Source organism: Marmota marmota, unplaced genomic scaffold (genome assembly GCF_001458135.2).
Source record: "Marmota marmota marmota unplaced genomic scaffold, marMar, whole genome shotgun sequence".
NCBI classification, from domain to species: domain Eukaryota; kingdom Metazoa; phylum Chordata; class Mammalia; order Rodentia; family Sciuridae; genus Marmota; species Marmota marmota.
Genome location: NW_026000185.1, coordinates 7592747 through 7613895, shown reverse-complemented (window position 1 = coordinate 7613895; position 21149 = coordinate 7592747). Strand labels below are relative to the sequence as shown.

At 49.3% G+C, this 21149-nt stretch overlaps 1 protein-coding gene across 1 annotated transcript in view; it reads left to right on the top strand.

Annotated features, from left to right (window-relative positions):
- Cramp1 (cramped chromatin regulator homolog 1) overlaps positions 1–21149 on the top strand; it is a 54773-nt gene that overhangs the window by 14735 nt on the left and 18889 nt on the right. The window contains exons 5-10 of the mRNA XM_048790062.1: positions 934–1087; positions 5538–5621; positions 10357–10405; positions 19283–19368; positions 19805–19928; positions 20880–20961. Coding sequence (XP_048646019.1) covers positions 934–1087; positions 5538–5621; positions 10357–10405; positions 19283–19368; positions 19805–19928; positions 20880–20961 — 579 coding nt within the window. The remainder of the gene's footprint in view (positions 1–933; positions 1088–5537; positions 5622–10356; positions 10406–19282; positions 19369–19804; positions 19929–20879; positions 20962–21149) is intronic.

Below are 21149 nucleotides of genomic sequence, written 5' to 3'. Positions count from 1 at the left end.
GCTCTACCACTAAACTATATCCCCAGCCTTTTTTATTTTTTATTTTGAGACGGGGTCTCCCTAAATTGCTGAGGCTGGCTTTGAACTTGTGATCTTCCTGCCTCAGCCTCCCAGATTACTGGGATTACAGGTGTGTGCCACTGCACCTGGCAGAAATGAGGTGTTTCTGAAGAGTGATCCATTCTTCCATTTTAAAATGCTAGGTAGAAGTACCCCAAGATCTTCCATTTTGGTGTTCTCCTGTCTGCCAGTGATGTTCTTGTGCAGGTGTATCAGTCGTGGTCTCTGAAGATCTTTAGGATTAAGCTGTTTATCCCAATAATAGATTTGATATTTCTCCTGCTCTGGGGCCATGTAGTCTGTTTTGTGCTGTTACAACAATAATATCTAACATTGGGCAATTTACAGGAAACAAATTTATTTTCTTACTGTTCTGAAAGTCAGGAAGCCCAAGATCAAGCTGCCAAAGGCTCAGTGTCTGCTCTTTGCTTCCAGCATGGCTCCTAATGTTCATGTTTTCCTAAGGGGAGGTGTGCTGTGTCCTTCCTGGGCAGAACGCAGAAGGGCAAGCTTGCTAAGTGCTTCTGGAAGCCTCTATTGTAAGGGCCTCATTGTCATTCATGAGGGGGACCCTCATGGCCTCATCACCTCTTGTAGGCCCTGCCTCTTAATAGCATAACACTGACAGCATCAGAGTTTTGAAGGGACACATTCAGACTGTAGTGAGGCCCTTGCCCCTTTGGTACCATAGGCTGTGAAAGTCCCATCCCTGGATTCCTTTTGCTGCTTTATCACAGTTAGAACCAGAGACTTGAGGGAAGTGAAGTTGAAGTTCACAGGCAGACTAGAGTTGTGAAGCACAGCCTGCTTGTCCGCAGCTGGTCCCCCCTCTCCCTTCTGGACGGCGCCTACATGGTGGACTTTGTTTTCTAGCATGGGAAGGACTTTGAAGCGATTCAGAACAACATTGCTTTGAAGTACAAGAAGAAGGGTAAGCCTGCAAGCATGGTGAAGAACAAAGAGCAAGTGCGGCACTTCTACTATCGCACCTGGCACAAGATCACCAAGTACATCGACTTTGACAATGGTGAGTGTGCGCAGGCTCAGCCTCTGGGAGGCCACTTGGCTTTTGCTGGTGGTGGCGAGGTGGGGTGGTGGTGGGCCTGGTTTCCGGCAAACACCTGCAGGGCATGCTTTCTCGTATTGCCCTCACCCAGTCACTGGCCGGGCCTAGGATGTGCCTGCCTGTGCTTGGCTGGCCACATGCCCAGTGCCTGACAGTCAGGATCCATGGCTAGGGAATGGCTATCCGTGCTCTAGGAACCCTATGCTGCTTTCCTGGTTTGGGATTTGTGTTTGAAGGGCTCTGAGTGCGAGTAGGTTCTGGGTCTGCCTATGAGCAAGGACAGTCAGCCTGCAGGCTTAGTGGCTGGCAGGAATCCGAGCATTCCTTTGCAGGCACTCCCCACCATGTCAGAGCTAGTCTGTTCAGGGCCTGGCACTGGTGTGCTGGAGTGGATGAGTGGATGCTAGCTTTGTTGAGACTGTTTGAATTCAGTTTGTGCAGTCTGTCTGTAGTCATGGGACAAGGTCACCTCTAGGTACAGTTCTGGCTTTTGCCTTGTGCACCCTGGGTTGCTCCTGTGGCACTTGGTCCATGACCTGTTCACTGTCTCTGTCTTCAACATTTTGCTGCTTCCTGCCCAGGTTGGGAGAAATTCCTGCCCTGTGTGTTTTCCGTCCCAGCATGCTGGGTTGTGCTCTGTATTCCTGCAGCACAGTGGGCTCGTTCTCCATGCTCCATTCTGACACCTATAACTATTTCTAATTCTTCTCTCCAGATATTACTCTTTCTGACCCAGGAGAAATGGGATAGCTGTGGCTTCATTGCTTCTTTCACCTTTGAGCATCTTGGTGGTCTTCCGTGTTGTGTGCAAAGGCTTCTCTCACCATTCCTGTGGTGTCCTCCCAGCCAGGCTACTGCCTCTTGACCCGTAGTGTATTGAACTCCCCTGGCTTTAGAAGCTGACGTCTTGCTGCTTCCTCTTTGACTGTGGAGTAGAGCTCTGTGGGCACACACCCTCTTCTCTCAGGCTGTCTGTCTCCACATGTTGATGCCCCTGAGTAGACTTGGTGGGTCTTCTGCTTCCATCATTCCCATGACCATCAGCATGAGGTTTTGTGCTGAGTTCAGCACCAGTTGTTCTCTTTCCATTTGTCACTGCTGCTGCCATGTGTGGGACCCCTGGCTCCTTTGTGTATCTCAGCACCAAATGGTTTGGGCCAAGGGGTCCAAGGCTGTAGTGGTTCATGTTGGTTATGGTGATCATCTTTCTTTTCTTGTTAGATGTCATATTCTGTGACTTTCTGAAAGTTGGTCCTGAGAGTGGGTCCATTTTTGTTGGTCATGGAAAGTTCTCTTCCGGAAGGAGGACAGCAAGTCACAGAGAGGGTTGGGAAGCTTTCATGGATGACAAGTGGAGAGACCTGGCGGATTCCATGCACAACGATTGAGTGTGTTCTGTTGTTTGTGTGAGCCCCCTCCTACATGCTGATTGGGTAGGGGGACACATAGATTCCTAGAGCCTGCCAAATACCTTATTGTCCTGTGACACTGTCTGAAAGCACACACTTATTTTCCTTCGTCACCTTTTCCTGTCGAGCTCCCCCGTCCCCCATGCCTGGAGACATTGTGCCTCTTAGCTCTTCTGTCCCACCAGAGCTCGGGGCTCTTGCACGTGGCTCCTCTGCATCTCCATGTGGGGCCCAGTTTCCCTGCCCACTCCTGTCCTCCTCTTGGCCTGCACACTGTCCCTTAGCCTTGGTGTCTTCTGACTGTGTATCCTGTTCCTGGTATCTTGTTGGTCCCTGGAAAGGCCCTCTTTCTGGCTCTCTGACAGGCCTCCCTGTTGGCTAGGGCTGGGGGCCACCTGCCTCTGTGCTGTTGTCAGCTGCTCTACCATGTAGATGTCAGAGGTCACCAGGACGCCTGTGAACTCCTGGTTTTCTGTCTTGTCACAGCACACAGAATGGTGATGTTCTTCACGTGTCGGTTTTCAGTGGTCTTTGGAATGTGTTGAAGAAAGCCCCTCTGTAGTTTATCGTGAGTTTGTTTCACTCCTCACAGAGTAAGAACAAAAGCGGGGATGAGCAGGAAGGGTTTGTACAGGAGCTTGGCATCTATGATGTCTGGGGAAGGTCACTCCCTGGAACGCAACTCACTCTCGTTGCTCTGAAACTGTGGCCTCCATGTGATTGGACAAGGGATGTTGTTAGTTTTCATAGTCCTGTGTTGTCTCCATGTAGACATGGGTCTCTGCAGACTGCCATGTTTGTGTATCAGGCATAGCCAACTCTCCCCTCTGGTCCCTGCAATTGGATATACGTCTTTCACAGACCTGAGGTTCTGAAAGGCAAGCTCTGTTGAGTCTGAAGTGAGACATGAAGCATTGTGAGGCTCCTTGTGAGGGATTCAGGGAGCATAGGGCAGTGTGAAGACACCTCTCAAAACCCCTGTTCTGTTCTGTGGTTCTCAGTCCTGTCCCTTGGCTCCAAGTCCTGTTGGCCAATTTTCTGTACACTTGTGCTCTTGGTGTTGTTTTCTTCTCTCTCTCTCTCTATCTCTCTCTCTCTCTCAGTAGGGGCTCTTTTATTTTCTTTTTAATATTTATTTTTTTAGTTGTAGTTGGACACAATACCTTTATTTTAATGTGGTGCTGAGGATCGAACCCAGGGCCTCACATGTGCTAGGTGAGTGCTCTACCGCTCAGCCCCAGCCCCAGCCCCCAGGCTGTTTTCTTTTTTGCCATTTCCAATAGTGTTTTTTTTTTTTTTTTTTTTTTTTTGTTGTTGTTGTTGTTGTTTGTTTGGTACCAGAGATTGAACTCAGGAGCACTCAACCACTGAGCCACTTCCCCAGGCAATTTTTTACTTTTTATTTAGAGAGAAGTTCTCACTGGATTGCTTAGCGCCTTACGGTTGCTGAGGCTGGCTTTGAACTCAAAATCCTCCTGCCTCAGACTCCTGAGCCACTGGGATTACAGGCATGCCTCCCTGCGCCCAGCTCCAACAGTTTAAGAAAACATTTTCTGTATTGAGATATAATTCACATACCAAGAAGTGTACCCTGTAAAGAGTGTAGCTTGGTGGTACCTGGTGCATCCGAGGCGCTCTGTACTGCACCCTCATTGAAAACACCCCTCCAGCCCAAGAGTACCCCATGCCTACCAGCAAGCACCCCTCTGTCCTGCTCTTCCTCTGTGGACTTGTTCCTTCTGGATGTTTTGTGTGAATGGACTTGTGCTATGTGTGGCCTTTGATGTCTGGTATCTTTCTCTGAGCATGTGTCAGGGGCTCACCCACACGCATGAAGCTTCACTTCTGTTCGTGTCTGAGGAGTAGCCAGTTGTGTGGATGGGCCACAGTTTGATTCATCAAGTGGTGGTTTTAAAATTTCCTGAGCCCCAGTTTCCTTTGTGAGTCCCACGAGATCTTGGTTTTTGTCTTAGGAAACTTCAGGAATAGTTGGCCTGTGGTATTTGCAGAGTCAGATTTTTTGAGCCAATCCAAGATCCAGAATCCTTGTGATAGATTATGTTTTCAAAACAGTATTTGCCATTCACTGACATATTCCTGACACACACAAATGAAAGTCAGGTCTTTGATAAGAGATTTCTGAGGAGAGAACCAGAAAGAACAGTTGAGAGAGCACACAGGTGGGTTATGTTTGCTTCTGCTCTGTGACATGACCCACAGCTTCTAGGTACTGTTGTGGCTTGGCTTCCACATCAGCATGAAATTCAACTTTGTGTGTTCGAGAACATTCAAGAAAGGCTTGGTCCCTGGCCTGGTGCCTAAGGCTGTCCTCGGTGTGTTGTTGGTGTCCATGGTGGCTCTAAGCAGCAGCAGCAGAAGGAGCAGGCGCCTTCCCATCCAGACTCTTGAAGGAGACTTTTGGAGCTTTCATAGCACTCCCTTCACGCTGGAGACTGGACTTGATGGGTGCTACGTTGAGGGGCACACACGGCCCGTTTGTTTTACATAGAGCCAATGCCTGTTGGTGACAGAGGGCTGGATGTTTGTAGGGGTGTGGAGGCACAAGCAGGCAGGAAGGGGAGCTCCCTGGGGTGTGGGCTGCCGGCCTCACCCTGTGCTTGGGGGACACAGTGGACAGAGCTAGATGACAGGGGTGGTGGTGCTCACCCCCACCCCCATGACAGCTGGCCATGCTGAACCATGCGTTTTTTCCTCTAGGGGACATTGACTATGCTGTTAGGAGTAACTTTTTAAACTCCACCCCTCATTTTTGTTTGATTTTTATCTTGAAAATTAAGAAAACAGCCTGGTGTACCAATGTGTTTGTTGCCCGTTTCTGCTGAGGTTAGCATCGACTTGACCAAGGAACTGTGTGATCAGCACAAGAAATAGCCCCAGCCTGCTGGGAGATGCTCCCTGAGCATTATTGTGCACGCAGGGCTGTGCCCTGCAGGGCATTCGGGGGGCCCCTTCCTAAGCTCTGCCCTTCTCTCATCTTCCAGTGTTCTCTCGAGGGCTGAAAAAGTCGTCCCAGGAGCTGTACGGCCTCATCTGCTATGGCGAGCTGCGCAAGAAGATCGGGGGCTGTGAGTACCCGCCTGCCCTCAGGTTGCCACAGCTTCTTGTGGAGGGCCACTTTCCTTGTCACCACTCATCTTTAGTGACTTTTATCTTGACAAAATTTAAATAATAGAAAGGGACCTGCCTTAGCTGGGCATGCCAGTGGTACCAGTTGCCACATTTACTCGGGGCTTGCCATGCACATGCACGTGTGTTAACACACTTGAGCACACTTGGTCCTCACTCCACTGCTTGACTTAAGATCTCAGAGCCCCAGCCTGTCTCTCCCTCACAGCCTCACCCATGGTTGCAGAGACACTTCATACCTGCCAAATAGGTGGGGTAATCTGCCCAGCCCCCTGCCCATGCTCAGACCTGTAAGGACGCTTTGACACATCAGTTGGGTCTTCTGCCGAGGGATGTTGACCTGCAGGTGACTCGAGTCTCCCTGAGCTTTGAGGCCAAGAGCACTGTGTGCTCTGTCTTTGATGATGCCGTCGAGGCATTGCCTTCCCTATGGCCTCCCTTGCCATTTGCCTCATGGTGACCAGATTCTTTAGAGAGCACTTCTTACATAGGTGCCAGTAGGCACACTCGAGCATCTGTGCCCTGCGTGCCTCAGCCCTGCCCCTGCTCCCTGTGACTCCAGAAGAAAGGGAGCAGGCCTCCCTTCCAGTAGCCCCTGCTGGGCCACACTCAGTCATCTAATGATCAGGGTGGCAGCAGGGCCACTCTGTGTGATCACTTGGGCCACGTCCTGACCATCACTGGCTTTTTGTGCCTGGTTATTGACCACCTGGTGGCTGCTAAGAGTGCCACCACCCTCAGTGCTTCCCACAGCCCCTGCTTTCTGCCCCTTTTCCTCCTCTCCTGTTCTGCCTGTGCAGAGGAGAGGACCTGGTTCTGTCTCTGGCCTTGTTCTGTCTAGCCTCCTGCCTGTCCAGGGTGCCATCCCTCTGCCTTCAGAGTCACAGTAACTTCAGCTTCTGCTCCTGCCTTTCAGTCTAGGGAAACACCGTCTTGACATACCTTCCCGTTCCCTACTGGTAGTACTCTGCAGAGCCTTCCTGTTCCGATTTCCCGCCACAGAACCTTCTGGAATGAATTGTGTGGACCCATCCTTTCTCTCACAGCCCACACTGGTCAGGCAGACCCATCACTGTTGTCAGGGGCCTTGTGATCAGCTCTGAATCCTGGAGTCCTTTTCCTCAGAATGTTGCTTGTGCTCACCTCCCTCCTTGGTTGCGGGTCTTGGTTCTCCACTAGCCAGCTGGGCCCAACCTTACAACTTCAGGCACCTGCGTGCTGACCTGTCCATTACACTGTTCCTGCTGTGACCATCCATCTGAGCCAACAGGACCAGTGCTGGCACGTGCACTTGTTCTCCTACCCAACCCTGCCTCGGCTTCTTGTCCTCATCTCGGGCAGTGGCACCAGCACAGGCTAGCTGTGGAGGCAAGGCCCCAGGGTGCCCTAAGCTGCCCTTTACCTTTTGCACCCTACCTTCTTCTCTGTGGAGCCAGTGGTACATGCACTTCCTGACTGGTTCCCCTATTTTGTCTTTCCTCTGAATATTTTCCTCCCTGAAGCCACAGGGCTTCATTTTTACTCCTTGGCCCTCTCTCTTTGCATGGTCAGTACCTCTCATTGTAGGTGGGACAGGGCTTCTGGTCCCCTGCCTCCCTCTACTCTCTACTTCTTCAATGTCCCACCCTGAAGGCCTTGTGATCATGGGTTGGGTGCCATGCATTCTTGGGCTGGTGCTATGGCCCTCCCAAGGCCATCTTGGATTCCACATGAGCCTTTGGATGTTTTCATGTGTTCATTTTTGCTTTATGCTTTGTCCAGCTTGCTTGCTTTCCTTTTTTTGAGCCTGGGGGTACAGGGGATTGAACACAGGGGTGCTATATCCCTAGACCTTTTTATTTTTTATTTTGAAACAGGGACTCACTAAGTTGCTTAGGGCCTTACTAAGTTGCCCGGACTGGCCTCAAACTTGTGATCCTCCTGCCTCAGCCTTCCAAGTTGCTGGGATTGCAGATGTGTGCCACATGCCTGGGTCAGATAGCTTTCTGTTGTGCCCATATTAACTCTGGTCTCCCTGATCAAGAGCCTCTGCACCTGGACCTCAGGCTCACCTTTGGGGCTGTACCCTGCTGCTCTGCTGGATGCTCCTCACCCCTCCCACTGTGGACCTCTTGACTCCATGGCTCAGCTTGTGCTGCCCTCAATTCCTGGGTATGCCTTTTGGTCCTTCCTAGCCTGGCCATATAGTACACTCAAGTACCTACTTGCTCTCATACATCTGAAGCCAACATGGGTCTTTTAGTAATGGAGCTGAGTCCTTCACCCTAGTCTTTCTCCCCTCTGAACCCCCAATGCCACTTGGCTAGCTTGTCACATGCTGGGCTCTTTGGCACCAACACTTTGTTGTATCCTTTGGTATCTTTTTGGGGGGAAGTGCCCTTTTTTTTTTTTTTTAATATTTAGATACAATACCATTATTTATTTATTTATTTTTATGTGGTGCTGAGGATCAAGTCCAGGGCCTTGCACGTGCTAGGTGAGAACTCTACCACTGAGCCACAACCCCAGCCCCCCCACACCCCTTTTTGATACTGGGAATTGAACCCAGGGGCACTTCTGAGCCACATCCCCCACCCCTTTTTATGTTTTATTTTGAGACAGGTCTCACTAAATTGCTCAGGACCTCAGTAAGTTGTTAAGATTGGCTTGGAACTTACGATTCTCCTGCCTCAGCCTCCCAAGCCACTGGGATTATAGGCATGCGTCACTGTGCCTGGCATTGGGAAAGTGAATTCTTGAAAGACCTCTTAGTGCCTCCATGAGCAACTGTCCATGTGCTGCTGTCTCTGGCTACTTGGTAGATGAGTTTGAGAGAGATTGGAGATTAGAGTGAGCTTTGTTGACAAGGCTCATTCTGCCTTGGGTCTTCAGACTGACATAAGTCCTAATACAGCCAGCTTGAGCTTCCACACACTGACTGAGTCATGCATTCTCTTGGCTTCTCTGTGGACTGATGTTAGCCAATTAAAAAAGGACTCAAGGACATTCAGGCCTGAAGGAATTGAGTGACATGCTCCTTTGTGAAGCAAGTGACTGGCTCTGGAAGCGGTGAAGTGGGCATAGAACTGTGTGGTATGCCTCATGTAGTGATGCCTGTGACTGGCTCTAGCCCTCACCATCTTGAGCAGAGCTTCTGGGTAGAGGTTCCCTTCTCGGTTCCTGTTGCAGTGTCTGGAGCCTGAGCTCTGGAGCTGAGCATCCAGAATGGACCCACTGAGGTGTGGGGTCAGTGGTGCTAGTGCCTTCTGCTGAGAAACCTTTTGTCAGGGGTTGGGCAGTCTCAGGTCACTAAACAGTACATAGGCTTTGCTCCTTGCCCTCTTCCTTGTCATCATTCATTCCCATTCCTCCCAGGACAAAGGCAGAAGACCCCATGTGGCCCACAAGGCCCTGGTGATCTGCCTTGGCCTCCTCTTCCCAGACCTTTCTCTGTACAACCTGCCAGCCCAGAATGGTGGAGCCTTCAGCCTACCCTACCCTCCCCTAACCTGTCCCTTCCTGCAGACCTCAGCTCCAGTGTTCCTGAGCTCCCAGCCAGTCTGGGGGCCTCCTTGTCCTGAATGCTCTTAGAATCATCATGGCTCAGGGAGGGTGACTGGTTGGTGCCCATCTGAAGGTAGTGCTGTACCTGTTTAGTTTGCCAGGAGCCCATCTGCATTCACCCTTTCTGATGTTCTTTCTCATTTTCTGAAGACCTGTTTCCATTGGGATTCCTTCTCCTTCCACCTGAAAAACTTATTTATTTTCTGTCATGCGCTTGTGCCATCTGTGAATGCTTCTAGTTTGTGTTTACCTGCAAAACCTTCATTTCATTCTCTTTCTTGAAGGATACCATTGTGGACACAGAATTCTAATTTGATAGTTTCTCCTTTCATCACATAAAAGGCGTCAGCCAGTGTAGTTGGCCTGCACTGTTCTGATAAGGGGTCGGCAATCACTGGGGTCCATTTTTCTCTGTGTGAATTACAGTCTATCTCTGGCTGTTTTTAGCATTTCATTTTGTCTTTGGTTTCCAGCCTGGCTATGTGCTTGTGGTCCTCCACTCTCCCAAACATGCAGAAGAATTCAAAGAGCCTAGGATTTTTACAGTGAGCACTCTAGCACCCACCACCTGGGTTCTCCCGCTAGCTTCTCACCTCCTTTCCTGCACAACATAGGACAATGATAAGGTTGGAGGAAGTGGGACTTCTGCTTTGGCAAACACCAGGGCATTGGATTCATCATTCAGCAGGGCCTAGGGTCCTGAGGATTCCAAACTATACCCGAGGATCCTTGAATGGACTCTGCTGGGTGTGGAGCCCAGCAGGGAAAGTACACAGGGCTAGCATGGTACCCAGAGGAAGCAGAGTTGTCAGAATCAGGCAGTCTGGGGTAGGCAGCAGTTTGGCAGTGGCAGGGAATTGGGGGCTTCTGAGAGGAGAGGTCAGCTATGAGAGAACACGGTTGTCCTTGAGGAAGAGGGTGGGCAGAGGCTATGCCAACTGGCTGAGCTGTGCTGGTCAGCTGACTTGCTGGTTGATTTTGGGGAGGGGGCTGCAGCTGTTGCAGAGATTTCCTTCTGGAAGAACTTGAGTGTTTGATGGCAGGATTTGGAGTCTGTGGAAGGAGTCCCATGGGAACCTGCTGTTTTGCTCTGACCCCCGTGGCCTCATTTGTCTACCTTTCCATTCAAAGGTATGGACGACAAGAATGCCACGAAGCTGAACGAGCTCATCCAGGTTGGGTAAGTACTGGGCAGGTGGACAGTGTCTGCTCCCTTTGGACGTTTGAGTCCACACACCAAAAGAGGAAGCTGAAGTAAGTGCAGTTTTCTTCCATTTCCAACAAGGATCCTTGGAATTAGAACTCAGGTTCTTTCAGATGCCTGTCTGAGTCCCTGAGACCCCTGAGTCTGCCCTTTCTATTGTTGGGGTCTGGGAAGTCCCTGGGTCTTGCTTCCCCTTTTCTTTACCTCTGTGCTCTTGTGGGTCCCTTGGCCTCTAGAAAGTCTTCCTTGCCATTGTCCTTCTCCTCAGCCACTTCAGTGGCCTCTCCTTGATTATTGTGCCTGTGAATGTTCCTGCCATGGAGCCAACACTTGGTCTGGCTCTCTGCTCTTTTCCTCTCCTTGTGCTCCTGATCTCAGAGCTCAAATGATCTCAGGGCCCCTGGCAGCTCAGGTGATGCTTGCTTGGCCCCGAATTAGTGACTTTCTCTCCAGGGACACTACCTACATAGGGACTTGCTGTGTGAAGACTTCTGCATGCCCAGTTGTTGATTCTCCCTGCTGCACTGCTGTGTGCCTGCCCTTCTGGACTGTGTGCAGTTAGCCTTCAAGTCCCCCTAGCTTCTGATGGTCTCCTGAGCCAGACCCCAGGCCAGGCCGGTGTCGGCACCCCAGCTTCTCTCCAGTTCCACAACTGCCCCGCTAACCCCTCTGAGGCAACCCTCAGCCCCTCTGTTAGTGTTTCAACTCTGTCTAGTCCTTTGTCACTCTTCTGGTTGAAGGGTTCCAAATCTACTCATTTCCAAGTCTGTGCTTTGGTTATAAATCTCGCCATTTGAAAACCTCCACTTCCCTGCTTTAGGTGTGTTTCCATTTGGTCCAGTACTGGCCAAACCTCCCCTCTTGGTCCTCATAGCCACCCTAGTTCAGCCCTGGGGGTCCAACTGATATGCCTCTGCTGGGCTACACTGCAGGGCCCAGCTTGGCCACTGCATGCTGCAGTCTGGGAGGGTTCCTCACTTGGTGTGGGGCCCTCATCTCCCACCCCAGCAGGCACTTCCTTGTTCTCTGGGCATCTGATCTGTGCTCTTACCAGCTCCTCGGAGCTGTTGTGAACTCACTGGTCTCTGTCTGCAGAACATGGCCTTCTGAATCTTTGGAGCCTTTTCTGTACCCTGGAAGCCTGACTCCTGGGTGCTCCCTTGGTGAGCACCTGGAGTCCTGTTGTGTTTTCCCCACATGGCAGAAACTAGGTCGTATTATTGTCAAAGGAAAGAGCCACGACTGGCCAGGGCTTCCAGAAAGTTAATGATGGAACTTTTGAAGTAGAGATGGTTTTAATACACAGATGAATTAGAGACTGCTGGGAAGAGGGGCCACCAGCTGTGCTTGTGGGGGATGAGGAGGTAGGATCACCCTGCCCAGCATCTCTGTCTTGACCTCAGGGTCCCACCTTCCTTTCCCCTTAACACCTGCTCCTTCTGTCAAGCTGAGCAATGTTGTACACAGGCTGAGTTGAATTCCCCGAATGAAGCCAGTATTCTAGGCCCTTTGATTCCCCTCTAGGACGTGGCAGGCCCAGTGCTAGGGGTGTGCCAATGGGGTGCATTTCCTGCAGAGTGGACTCATGCTGCTGAGTGCATATACTAAGCAGCCCAAGAGAGCTTCTCTAAGCAGCAGATTCCTTCTGACCACAAAGAATCATGTTTATATGGAGCAGCTAGCTCTCTAGATCAGAGACCAAGGACACCTGATGACCAAATGTAGGGATTGAGATTTGGACCCTGGATCTTTAATAAAAGGGAAGAACAGTCACCAAGGGATCACAGTGACTGGTGGGCAGATGGCTTTTGGGCTGTGTGCTAGGTGATGGTGTTGTCCCAGGGTTTCCTTGCGCTACTGACCATAGGCTATGGTTCTGGAGCGCCTGGGACCCTGGTGGAGCACTTAGGGCAAGCCATCTTCAGGCCCATCAGTAATTCGCAGGAGGATTAGCTCAGGGAAGGGCAGGGAAAGACTGGTACCTCAACTGTGTTACCCCGGCCACGATAGCCCTTGGCACATGGTGTGTCCTTGAGCTTGGGTATAGCCAACATTGGACAGCACACAGGATAGCAGCCTTGAAGTGTGCTATAGTTCATGCACCATCTTTGGTGCTGCTTATAGAGGTGCAGCCCTGGTTCCATGCGAATCAGTGGGAAGTGGCAATGGCAGTGTAGCCTTGCATTTCCTCTGGACCCTTCCAGCCTCCTGTTCCTAAATTGCTGGGTTGGTGACCGCCCCAGTTGGATTTTGGTTGCTGAAGTTGGCTGCACCGCCCCCCGCCCTGGTGCAGTGACTTCAAGATAGCTCTGGAAGGTGGCACATTAGCAGGTTAGAGATTGATTTTCCCTTTTCTTTCTTTCTTTCTTTCTTTTCTTTTTTGGTACTGGGGATTGAACTCAGGGTACTTAACTCCTGAGCCATATCCCAGCCCTTTTTTATTTTTAATTTTGAAATGGGGGTCTTGCTAAGTTGCTGAGGCTGTCTTTGAACTTGTAATCCTCATGCCTCAGCCTCCTGAGAGGCTAGGATTACAGGCATGTACCACCATGTCTGGCTCCCCTTTTCTTAATAAGGCCAATATCTATGAGGCTCACCTGACCTTGTGGTAGCACCTGTCTGAAGCCTGAAAAGGTGACTAAGGGCTGTGGGTGCTGACAGAGAGCATGCTAGTGTGAGCAAGAATCACAGCAAGTGACCAAATTGAGTGCCCAGTGAGGCCCAGGGAGGCATGTGAGCTGGAACTGAAGAACCCATGAGATGCCTGTCATTCTTGCTCTTGGGGCTCACCTGGTATGTTTTGTCTCAGAGGTGCTGACAGTACTCTCCAGAAGGTGCTTTGACAGCTGGTGGAGAGACTTCTGTCTGCAGTGGTGGGGGCTGAGGCAGGGAGACTGCACAGTGTGTTCTTCTGTCTACAGGTGTCTGAGTGTAGGTCTGTGCGGGGTGGATGCTGGGTATTCAGTGTGGGCAGCACTGGTATGGCAGTGAATGCAGATCTGTCAGTGGGTATGTGCTCATGGGCGCCTGCAGCAACCTAGGCTGAACCTTACAGTGAAACGCATGGAGGGGGGACACTGAGGTAACAGGAAGGAACTCTGCCTGGAGCTGCTAGGGAGATGTCATGGCACTTAGTCTGGAGGCACAGAAGTACAAAAGGGTGCAGTGGCTGGAGGAGAGGGCAGGTGCAGAACAGGCTAGAAGGGTGGCCAGGCTCTTCTCAGCATGCTGGGCATTGGTGGTCTCCCAGCGTCTCAGGAAGCTCCTGAGGAGGTGAAGCAGGAGACCTCCTCCCACTGTGCAAAACTGGTCCACTTTACCCTGTGGAAGATAGATTTGGGGTATGTCTTGGCTGGGTAAGATACAGACATCTGTTTTTTTGTTTTAATATTTAAATTTATATATTTTTCACTTGGTGGTGTACAGTTCTCTTAGAGTTGGGGGTTTTTAAAACGTTTTATTTTTAGAGCAGTTTTAGGTTTAACGAAAAGTTGTGTCAATTATGGAGTTCTGATATCCTCCTCTCGCCTCCCCAGGTACTACCCTCTTGCATTTGGGTAGTGCATTCGTTAGTTGATGAACCTCCCCTGACATTGTTATCACCAGAGTCCGTCGTTTACACTAGGGCTCCCTCCCTCTTGTTGACGTCTTGTCAGTTTGGACGATGCGTGTGTAATGACATGTCTATATTCTCCCTACTATGAAAATCCCTCCCTGCCCAGTCCCTGGCAATCCCTGATCTTTTGCTATCTTTGCATTGTGCTTTCCCTATTAGCACTTGGTTCAGATTGGCATTTGCCACTCGTCACTGAGTTTAATAGGTGCGTGGAGATGTGGAGTCCCCAGCAGCCAAGACCCAGCCACTGATGCTGTTCTCCATATCCTGTAGTTTTCTCTTTTCCGGAAACTCATTGAATGAAGCAATCATGTAGTCTCTAAGATGGAACCCCCGCCCCAGTAGTGTGCCTGTTTGTTGGCCTATTGCCATGAAGCTGTTGTGTGATCAAGGGTTTTCATTTCACTGGTAACCCCCAGGACAAGGGGATGGCTAGCCAGTGTCTGACTTGACAAGACACTGCCAAACCGCCTCCAGCTGCTCCCACACTCCCAGCACTCAGTATGTGCAATTTGTGTGTTCTAAGCCATCCTCATTGTGGCTTTGATTTGCATTTCCCTGATGATCCATGAGGTTGATACTTTTGTGTGCATATTTGCCTTCTGTGTGTCTTCTTTGGTGAAGTGTCTCTTCAAATTTTCTTCTTATTGAGCTTAGTGTTTATTTCTGTATATTCAGACATGCCACCTCCAGGTGCCTTTTGTGTCCTGTTTATTTTTATTTTTTGTTTTTGTTTTTTTGGTACAGGGGATTGAACTCGGGGGCACTCAACCACTGAGCCACATCTCCAGCCCTATTTTGTATTTTATTTAGAGACAGGGTCTCACTGAGTTGCTTAGCGCCTTGCAAGTCCTGTCTGTCATTGTTGTCTTCTGTGGTCTGCTCTCCATGTGGTGTCTAAGAACCTTGCCCAGCTATGGTCAAGATTGTTCCCTGTGGCTTCTTTTAGAGTTTTTATGGCTTTGTACTTGGATTAAGTTTTGTGGGTGATGTAAAGTATAGGTGGAGTTTCATTTTCTTGCCTGTGGGTGTTGCTTTGCTCCAGTGCCATCTCCAGTGAGCTCTTGTGCCTTGCCAGAGACCAGAGTGCACTGTCCCATGCAGCTCTGTCTCTGGCCCTTCTGTACTTTCTCATTCATTTATGTGCCCATTCTCTCCCCCAAAGACTTCTTAGTTGTTGTTTCTTTTCTTTGTGCACGCAGGTGCGCATGTGCATGAGAGAGCAAGAGCATGTGTACCAGGGATTGCACCCAGGGGCACTTAACCATGGAGCCACATCTCCAGCCCTTTTTACATTTTATTTTGAGACAAGGTCTCATTAAGTTGCTTAGGGCCCCATTAGGTTGCCCAGGCTGGCCTTTAACTTCCAACTGTCTTGCCTCTGCCTCCCAAGTTGCTGTGATTACAGGTGTGTACCACTGTGTCTGACTCAGACTCTCTAGTTTTTAAGGACAAGCATAATACCTGTAAAGTCAGAAGAGAAATAGAGATAAATTACAAAGGTGCATGTGGAAAAATGCGTCTTAATTCAATTCCGAAAGCAACAGAGTGCTTAATTTGCCCTTACTTCCCACACAGGCCTTTTCTAGTTAACTGTGAATCTCCTTTCAGTTATAGAATTATAAAATAAGGAATAAATGAATTGAGAAAAGGTCTAAATTAAAATGAAATTCTATTACATCATTTACAGACCTGATGGCATAGAATGTAGCATGTGCTGCTTAGATTTATCCAGTAGTTTTGCAAGGAAGAAAAAAATCTCGTGTCAGAAAGAAAGCCAGGCTGCCTTTGATCCAGTGGATGTGCTTGCAGAGGCACTTTGTGTGGCTGTCCAGGGGAGCTTAGGCTTTGATTCCTCCCACCCTTGTGCCCTGGGGGCATACTGGTCTGCCTGTCTTTCAGCTCCTGAGGGGTAGGGGGTGCATGAACAGCTGTTCTCATTGTAAGTTAGAACATGGCTGGTGTGGTGCCCCAGACTTGGGCTGGTCATGGAATTTGCATTTGAGAGAAAAGGAAAAAGATCATCATCTCAGAATGGTTCCCTGGTAATAAATGCAGGTGCAGTCACTCTATTTCGATGAAGGAAGAAAAAGGAAGTCACAAAGTAGCAGTGTAACGGAAGCTAGGATTATTAAAAACACAGGTGCCACATGACACAGCTCGCCTGCTATTGAAGTCTTGCCTCTGCTGTTTGGTTTTGAGGCCCGTGGACAAGCAGTGATGAGCAGAAAAGCCCATTTGCTTCCAGAGCTCTCATTGGAGGAGGTTGTGAGCTGACTTCAGGCTGCATTGCTACTTGTTGTGAGCTGACTTCAGGCTGCATTGCTACTTGTTTTAGATGTTCCTCCTGGTTACTATTCCTGCAGCCCTACCCCAGCATTACTAATATATTGAACCACTGTACCATTTGTTGTCTATGGGTTCTACCTGGGATAAGGTGGTTCCATAGGGAAGGTAGATCCCCGGGGTGCTTTATACCACCGAGTTACATCCCCAACCCTTTTCTTAGATTTTTATTTAAAATTTTAAAATAGCGTTGCCCAGGCTGGCCTTGAATTTGTGATCCCCCTTCCTCAGCCTTAAATATCTGGGATTATAGGCATGTCCCACCATGCCTGGCAATAATGTTAACTCAATAGAATATTTTGGAGTTGGGCGCGGTGGCGCATGCCTGTAATCCTTGTCGCTCAGGAGGCTGAGATTGAGAGTTCAAAGCCACACTGAGCAATGATGAAGCGCTAAGCAACTCAATGAGATCCTATCTCTAAATGAAATCCAAAATAGGGCTGGGGATGTGGCTCAGTGGTTGAGTGCCCTTGAGTTCAATCCGTGGTACCAAAAAAAAAAAAAAAAAAAGATGTTACTTGGAGATCTGTTTTCTCTGAATTATCCCTCCAGACCAAACATGGGTGGGAAGTGAAAGAGTTCTTCCTGAGGTCTTGTTTCCTCAGTCAGGTTTTCCAAGTATCAGCTCTGCTCTTTGGTGTCAAGCACAGAGAGAACTCAGTCAGTATTTGGATGGAGGGTGGGTAGAGGCTAAACAAATGAGTGAATGGATGAAAGGATGGAGATGAACAGATGGAGGGATGGATTGACTGAAGAAAAGACAGTTGAGTAGATTGATGGATGGATGAATGAAGGGGCAGATGAGAGAATGGGTGGATGGATGAGTCTATGGGTGGATGGGTGAATGGTGAAGAGGCAAATGAGATGGATGGAAGAAAGGATAGATGAGTATGTATGGAAGGATGGACATATAAGTCAGTGCAAATGACTGAATGGAAGGATGGATGACAGATGGATGGTTGGGCAAGTGGAAGAATGGTAGATGAGATTGTAGCTGCCATGGCTTGAGCAGTCATTGAACTTTCCCCTCCCCCCATGCCACCTTGGGACCTCGCTGTCTATTTGGCTGGCCTTATAATAAGCACATTAAAGTTTTTAGAGGCATTGTTGGAATCCACTATGTAAGGATTGAGACTTCTTCATGTTGCAGTCAGCTGTTTCCCTTTTTAGGAGGGGACCCAGCTTTATTCCTGAGAGGTAGAAGTGGTGTGGCCTTTTCTTCCTGTCTGAGGCTGCTGTAGCTGGTTGTCTTTTCATGTGTACAATTGAACTACTCTTAGGTCAAATTAGGGAACTAAGTATTATCTAATATGCTCAGAAAATTTTCAAACACAAACATATGAAATAGACAACTACCCTATCCTGTTCCCCTCGCCAGAGATTTTCTTCCCATTTACACCATTGAATTTTATTCTTAGGGAATTTATGTGCGTAAATGTGCAGATACAAACATAAATATGTACAGATGAATGTGTCACTTTCTGCACATATATGTGCTGTCACTTTTTCACTGACTACTTCTTAGAAATTGAGTGGCAATTACAAAAGCATCTCTGAACTAACATGATTGCAACTGGATGTGGGTCAGTCAGAAAGGCTGTCACAGCAGAAATCCATGACATGTGAGGCACATCCTCACCTGGAACATTCTGTGAAATGCAGATCTGCATATGTTGCTCCCCACCGGGCAGGCCATAGCTTTTCCTTGGACTAGAAACCTGTTCTTCTCCCAGATCAGAAACTCTGCTGTATCCCTTGTGCTTTCTAGTTTTGAAGTGAGTAGGGACCCATAGCAGCAAGAGTTAATTAAGGGCCATGTCAAGCCTCGTCTTGGCTGTCTTGCCCACCCCTCACTTCACCTCCACTTTTAAAACCACCTGCCTTTATGGAGGGTTTCACAAGTATTCCAGCTGTGTTTTGGAGGAACTGTCCTCTTGCTTTCTTTTTTGTACTGGGGATTGAACCCAGGGGTGCTTTACCACTGAGCCACATCCCTAGCCTTTTTTTTTTTTTTTTTTTTAAGAGAAAGAGAGAATTTTTTAATATTTATTTTTTAGTTCTCGGCGGACACAACATCTTTGTTTTTTTTTTTTGTATGTGGTGCTGAGGATCGAACTCGGGCCGCACGCATGCCAGGCGAGCGTGCTACCACTTGAGCCACATCCCCAGCCCTCCCTAGCCTTTTTCTACTTTTTATTTTTTTACTTTTATTTTGAGACAGGGTCTCACTGAGTTGCTGAGGGCCTCAGTAAGTTGCTGAGGCTGGCCTCCCTTGAACTTGTGTCCCTCATGCCTCAGCCTCCCTAGTCTATGGGATTACAGGTATCTTGTAATTGTAACACATTGCAGCTTTGACAAACGTATTCAGGGCCTGCCCAGGGACTCCAGGCATGGGCCTGTGATACCCTGTTCTCTGGCTGCTTGTATTCTGGGCCCACCAGTGTGGTTTAAAGAGGGATAGGTTGCAACACTGGTGTGGCAAGGCAGTCAGGAAGAAGGTTCATAGAGGTTATGTAGGGGTGGATTGAGATATATCACCTGGTCATGTGAGGTAGCTTTGCAGTTTGTGAGGCCCCAGGATGAGAAGCACATGGAGATTGGATGGGTGGAAAAATGGACAGCCATTTGCCCAAGTGCAGAATAGTGGTTTTAATGGGCTGGGAGAAGAGCTTGTGCCAGGGAATTTGCCAGAGTAGGGGGAACATGGCACGTTTCCCGTAAACAGCAGACATCTCCTGGTCAAAAAAGTTGTGGATGTCCAGAGCCACAGCCTTACTTGGTCCTGGGTGACAGCATGGGAGCCTCTGTTCCTACATAGTGCCCCTTAGGGGGCCGTTTCTTATGTGTGTTGATCCAGAGGCATCAGCACTTCTTCCCAACTCTCTTCCCAGAGCCACCACAGTACGTTACAAAGGGAGGAACCTGCGGATCAAAGCACCCATGTGCCGGGCCCTGAAGAAGCTCTGTGATCCTGATGGTAGGTGACCAGGGGAAGGCCGGGACACCTGTAGCTCAGTTGTTTTATTGTTTGGTAACAGCCTGAGCTAAGAATGTTTTCTGCCGAATAGTTCTGTGCCTGGTCCAGCTGAATCCCAGTACTGCAGATAGATAGTTTTTCCATTTGAAATGCAGTGCCTCCACTCAGTAGATCAAGTTTAGCTCAGAAGCCATGGCAGTATCAAGACAGAGGGCTCCAAGCTATTTGGAGCAGATCTTTTGTGGCCTTTGTGCATGTGTATAAGTGGCTTCATTAGCTGCTCCCTTGCTGGGTTTCCTCTGCCTTCCTTGCCTCTGGTCCCAAGGCAGTCTGTCCACAGCACTCTGATTCTGTTGTTGTTTTTTTTGGTAAAGCACTTTACTTTCTGCCTTGAGGTTGATCTGCTCTGGACTTTCATGGTCTCTCCCTTTTGCAGGCCTCAGTGATGAAGAGGACCAGAAGCCAGTGCGTCTGCCCCTGAAAGTCCCTGTAGAGCTACAACCACGGAACAACCATGCCTGGGCACGAGTGCAGAGCCTTGCCCAGAACCCACGCCTTAGGTAATGTGGCCTTCAGCCTGAGGAGGGTCCCTGTAGTCTGGACAGGGATAAAGGGTACTGTTTGGGTTTTCCTCAGGGAGTTGATGCAAGGAGCAAGTTTCACCCTAGTGCTCTGGCGTCACTTGAGGACAGGGTGTGGGTGTGATGTTGCCACAGTGGTGGTCTGATGGGGGCCCTGCAGGTGCTGAGCTACAGTCCCATGCTTGGCCAGGGTTCTCAGGAGTGTGAATGATAAGAGAAAGTCTTGGCTAGAGGGCAAGTGGCCGCAGAACCTTCCTCTCCTCTCTGTCCCATAAAGCCCCTACTGCTTCTCTCTCTCTGGCTTCCCAAATTAGTGTCTGCTTTGTGCACAAGGAACTGCTGTGGGTATGGGCTGCTTTAAACTTTTTTTTTAAATTGAGGTAGATTCACAATGTAAAATAAACCATCAGCCACCTTGAAGTTTACAGTCACATGGCATTTGGTACATTCTCAGTGTTGTGGAATTTCCACCCGTCTGTCCAGAACATCTTCCTCACCTCAGGGCCCAGTGCCACTAAGGGTCCCCTCCAATGCTTGTGCTCCTAGTTCCTTTCAGTCTATAGATACTGCGCCAGTGGAGTCTGCAGAAGCCAGCTGTTCACACTGGGCGAGCTCTGGCACTGTTGGTGCCTTGTCCCCATCCATGTGGTGTTTATTTCCTTAGGATTTGTGAGGGCTGGCCACTCCAACCCTGGAATCCTGAAGGCACCCACAGTTCCCACACAGTGCACCCCAGGCAATAATGGGAGCAGTGTCATACCTGGTGACACTTCCTCAGTGATTGCGGGAATCTGTATTAGCTCAGCTGATAGGGCTAATCTTTAGGGGAAGGAACCTGGGTCCTATTGGTGCCCTCCCTGACCCTGACAAGGCCCTGCCCCTTCTGATTTTGGCTTCATGTTGTGGCAGCCTCCCTTCTTTGTCTCTTAGGATGATTGTGGAGTTGCATCGGAAGGTGTCCAGCCTTATCGAGTTCTTGAAGCAGAAGTGGGCGCTCCAGGAAGTGCGAGTTGTATCTTTTCACAACTAAACAAATCTTCCAGTCTCTACAGCTCCCCCTATTTGGGAATGGGTTCTCACTTCCTAGTCTTTCTTATTACAACAGGACCCTGTAGGAGCCTTTTGCCACTGGGGTTTGGGTATAGAGCCCTACCTGTCCACTCCTTGCTGTGGTGGCATTTGGGCACACTAGCTCTCCAC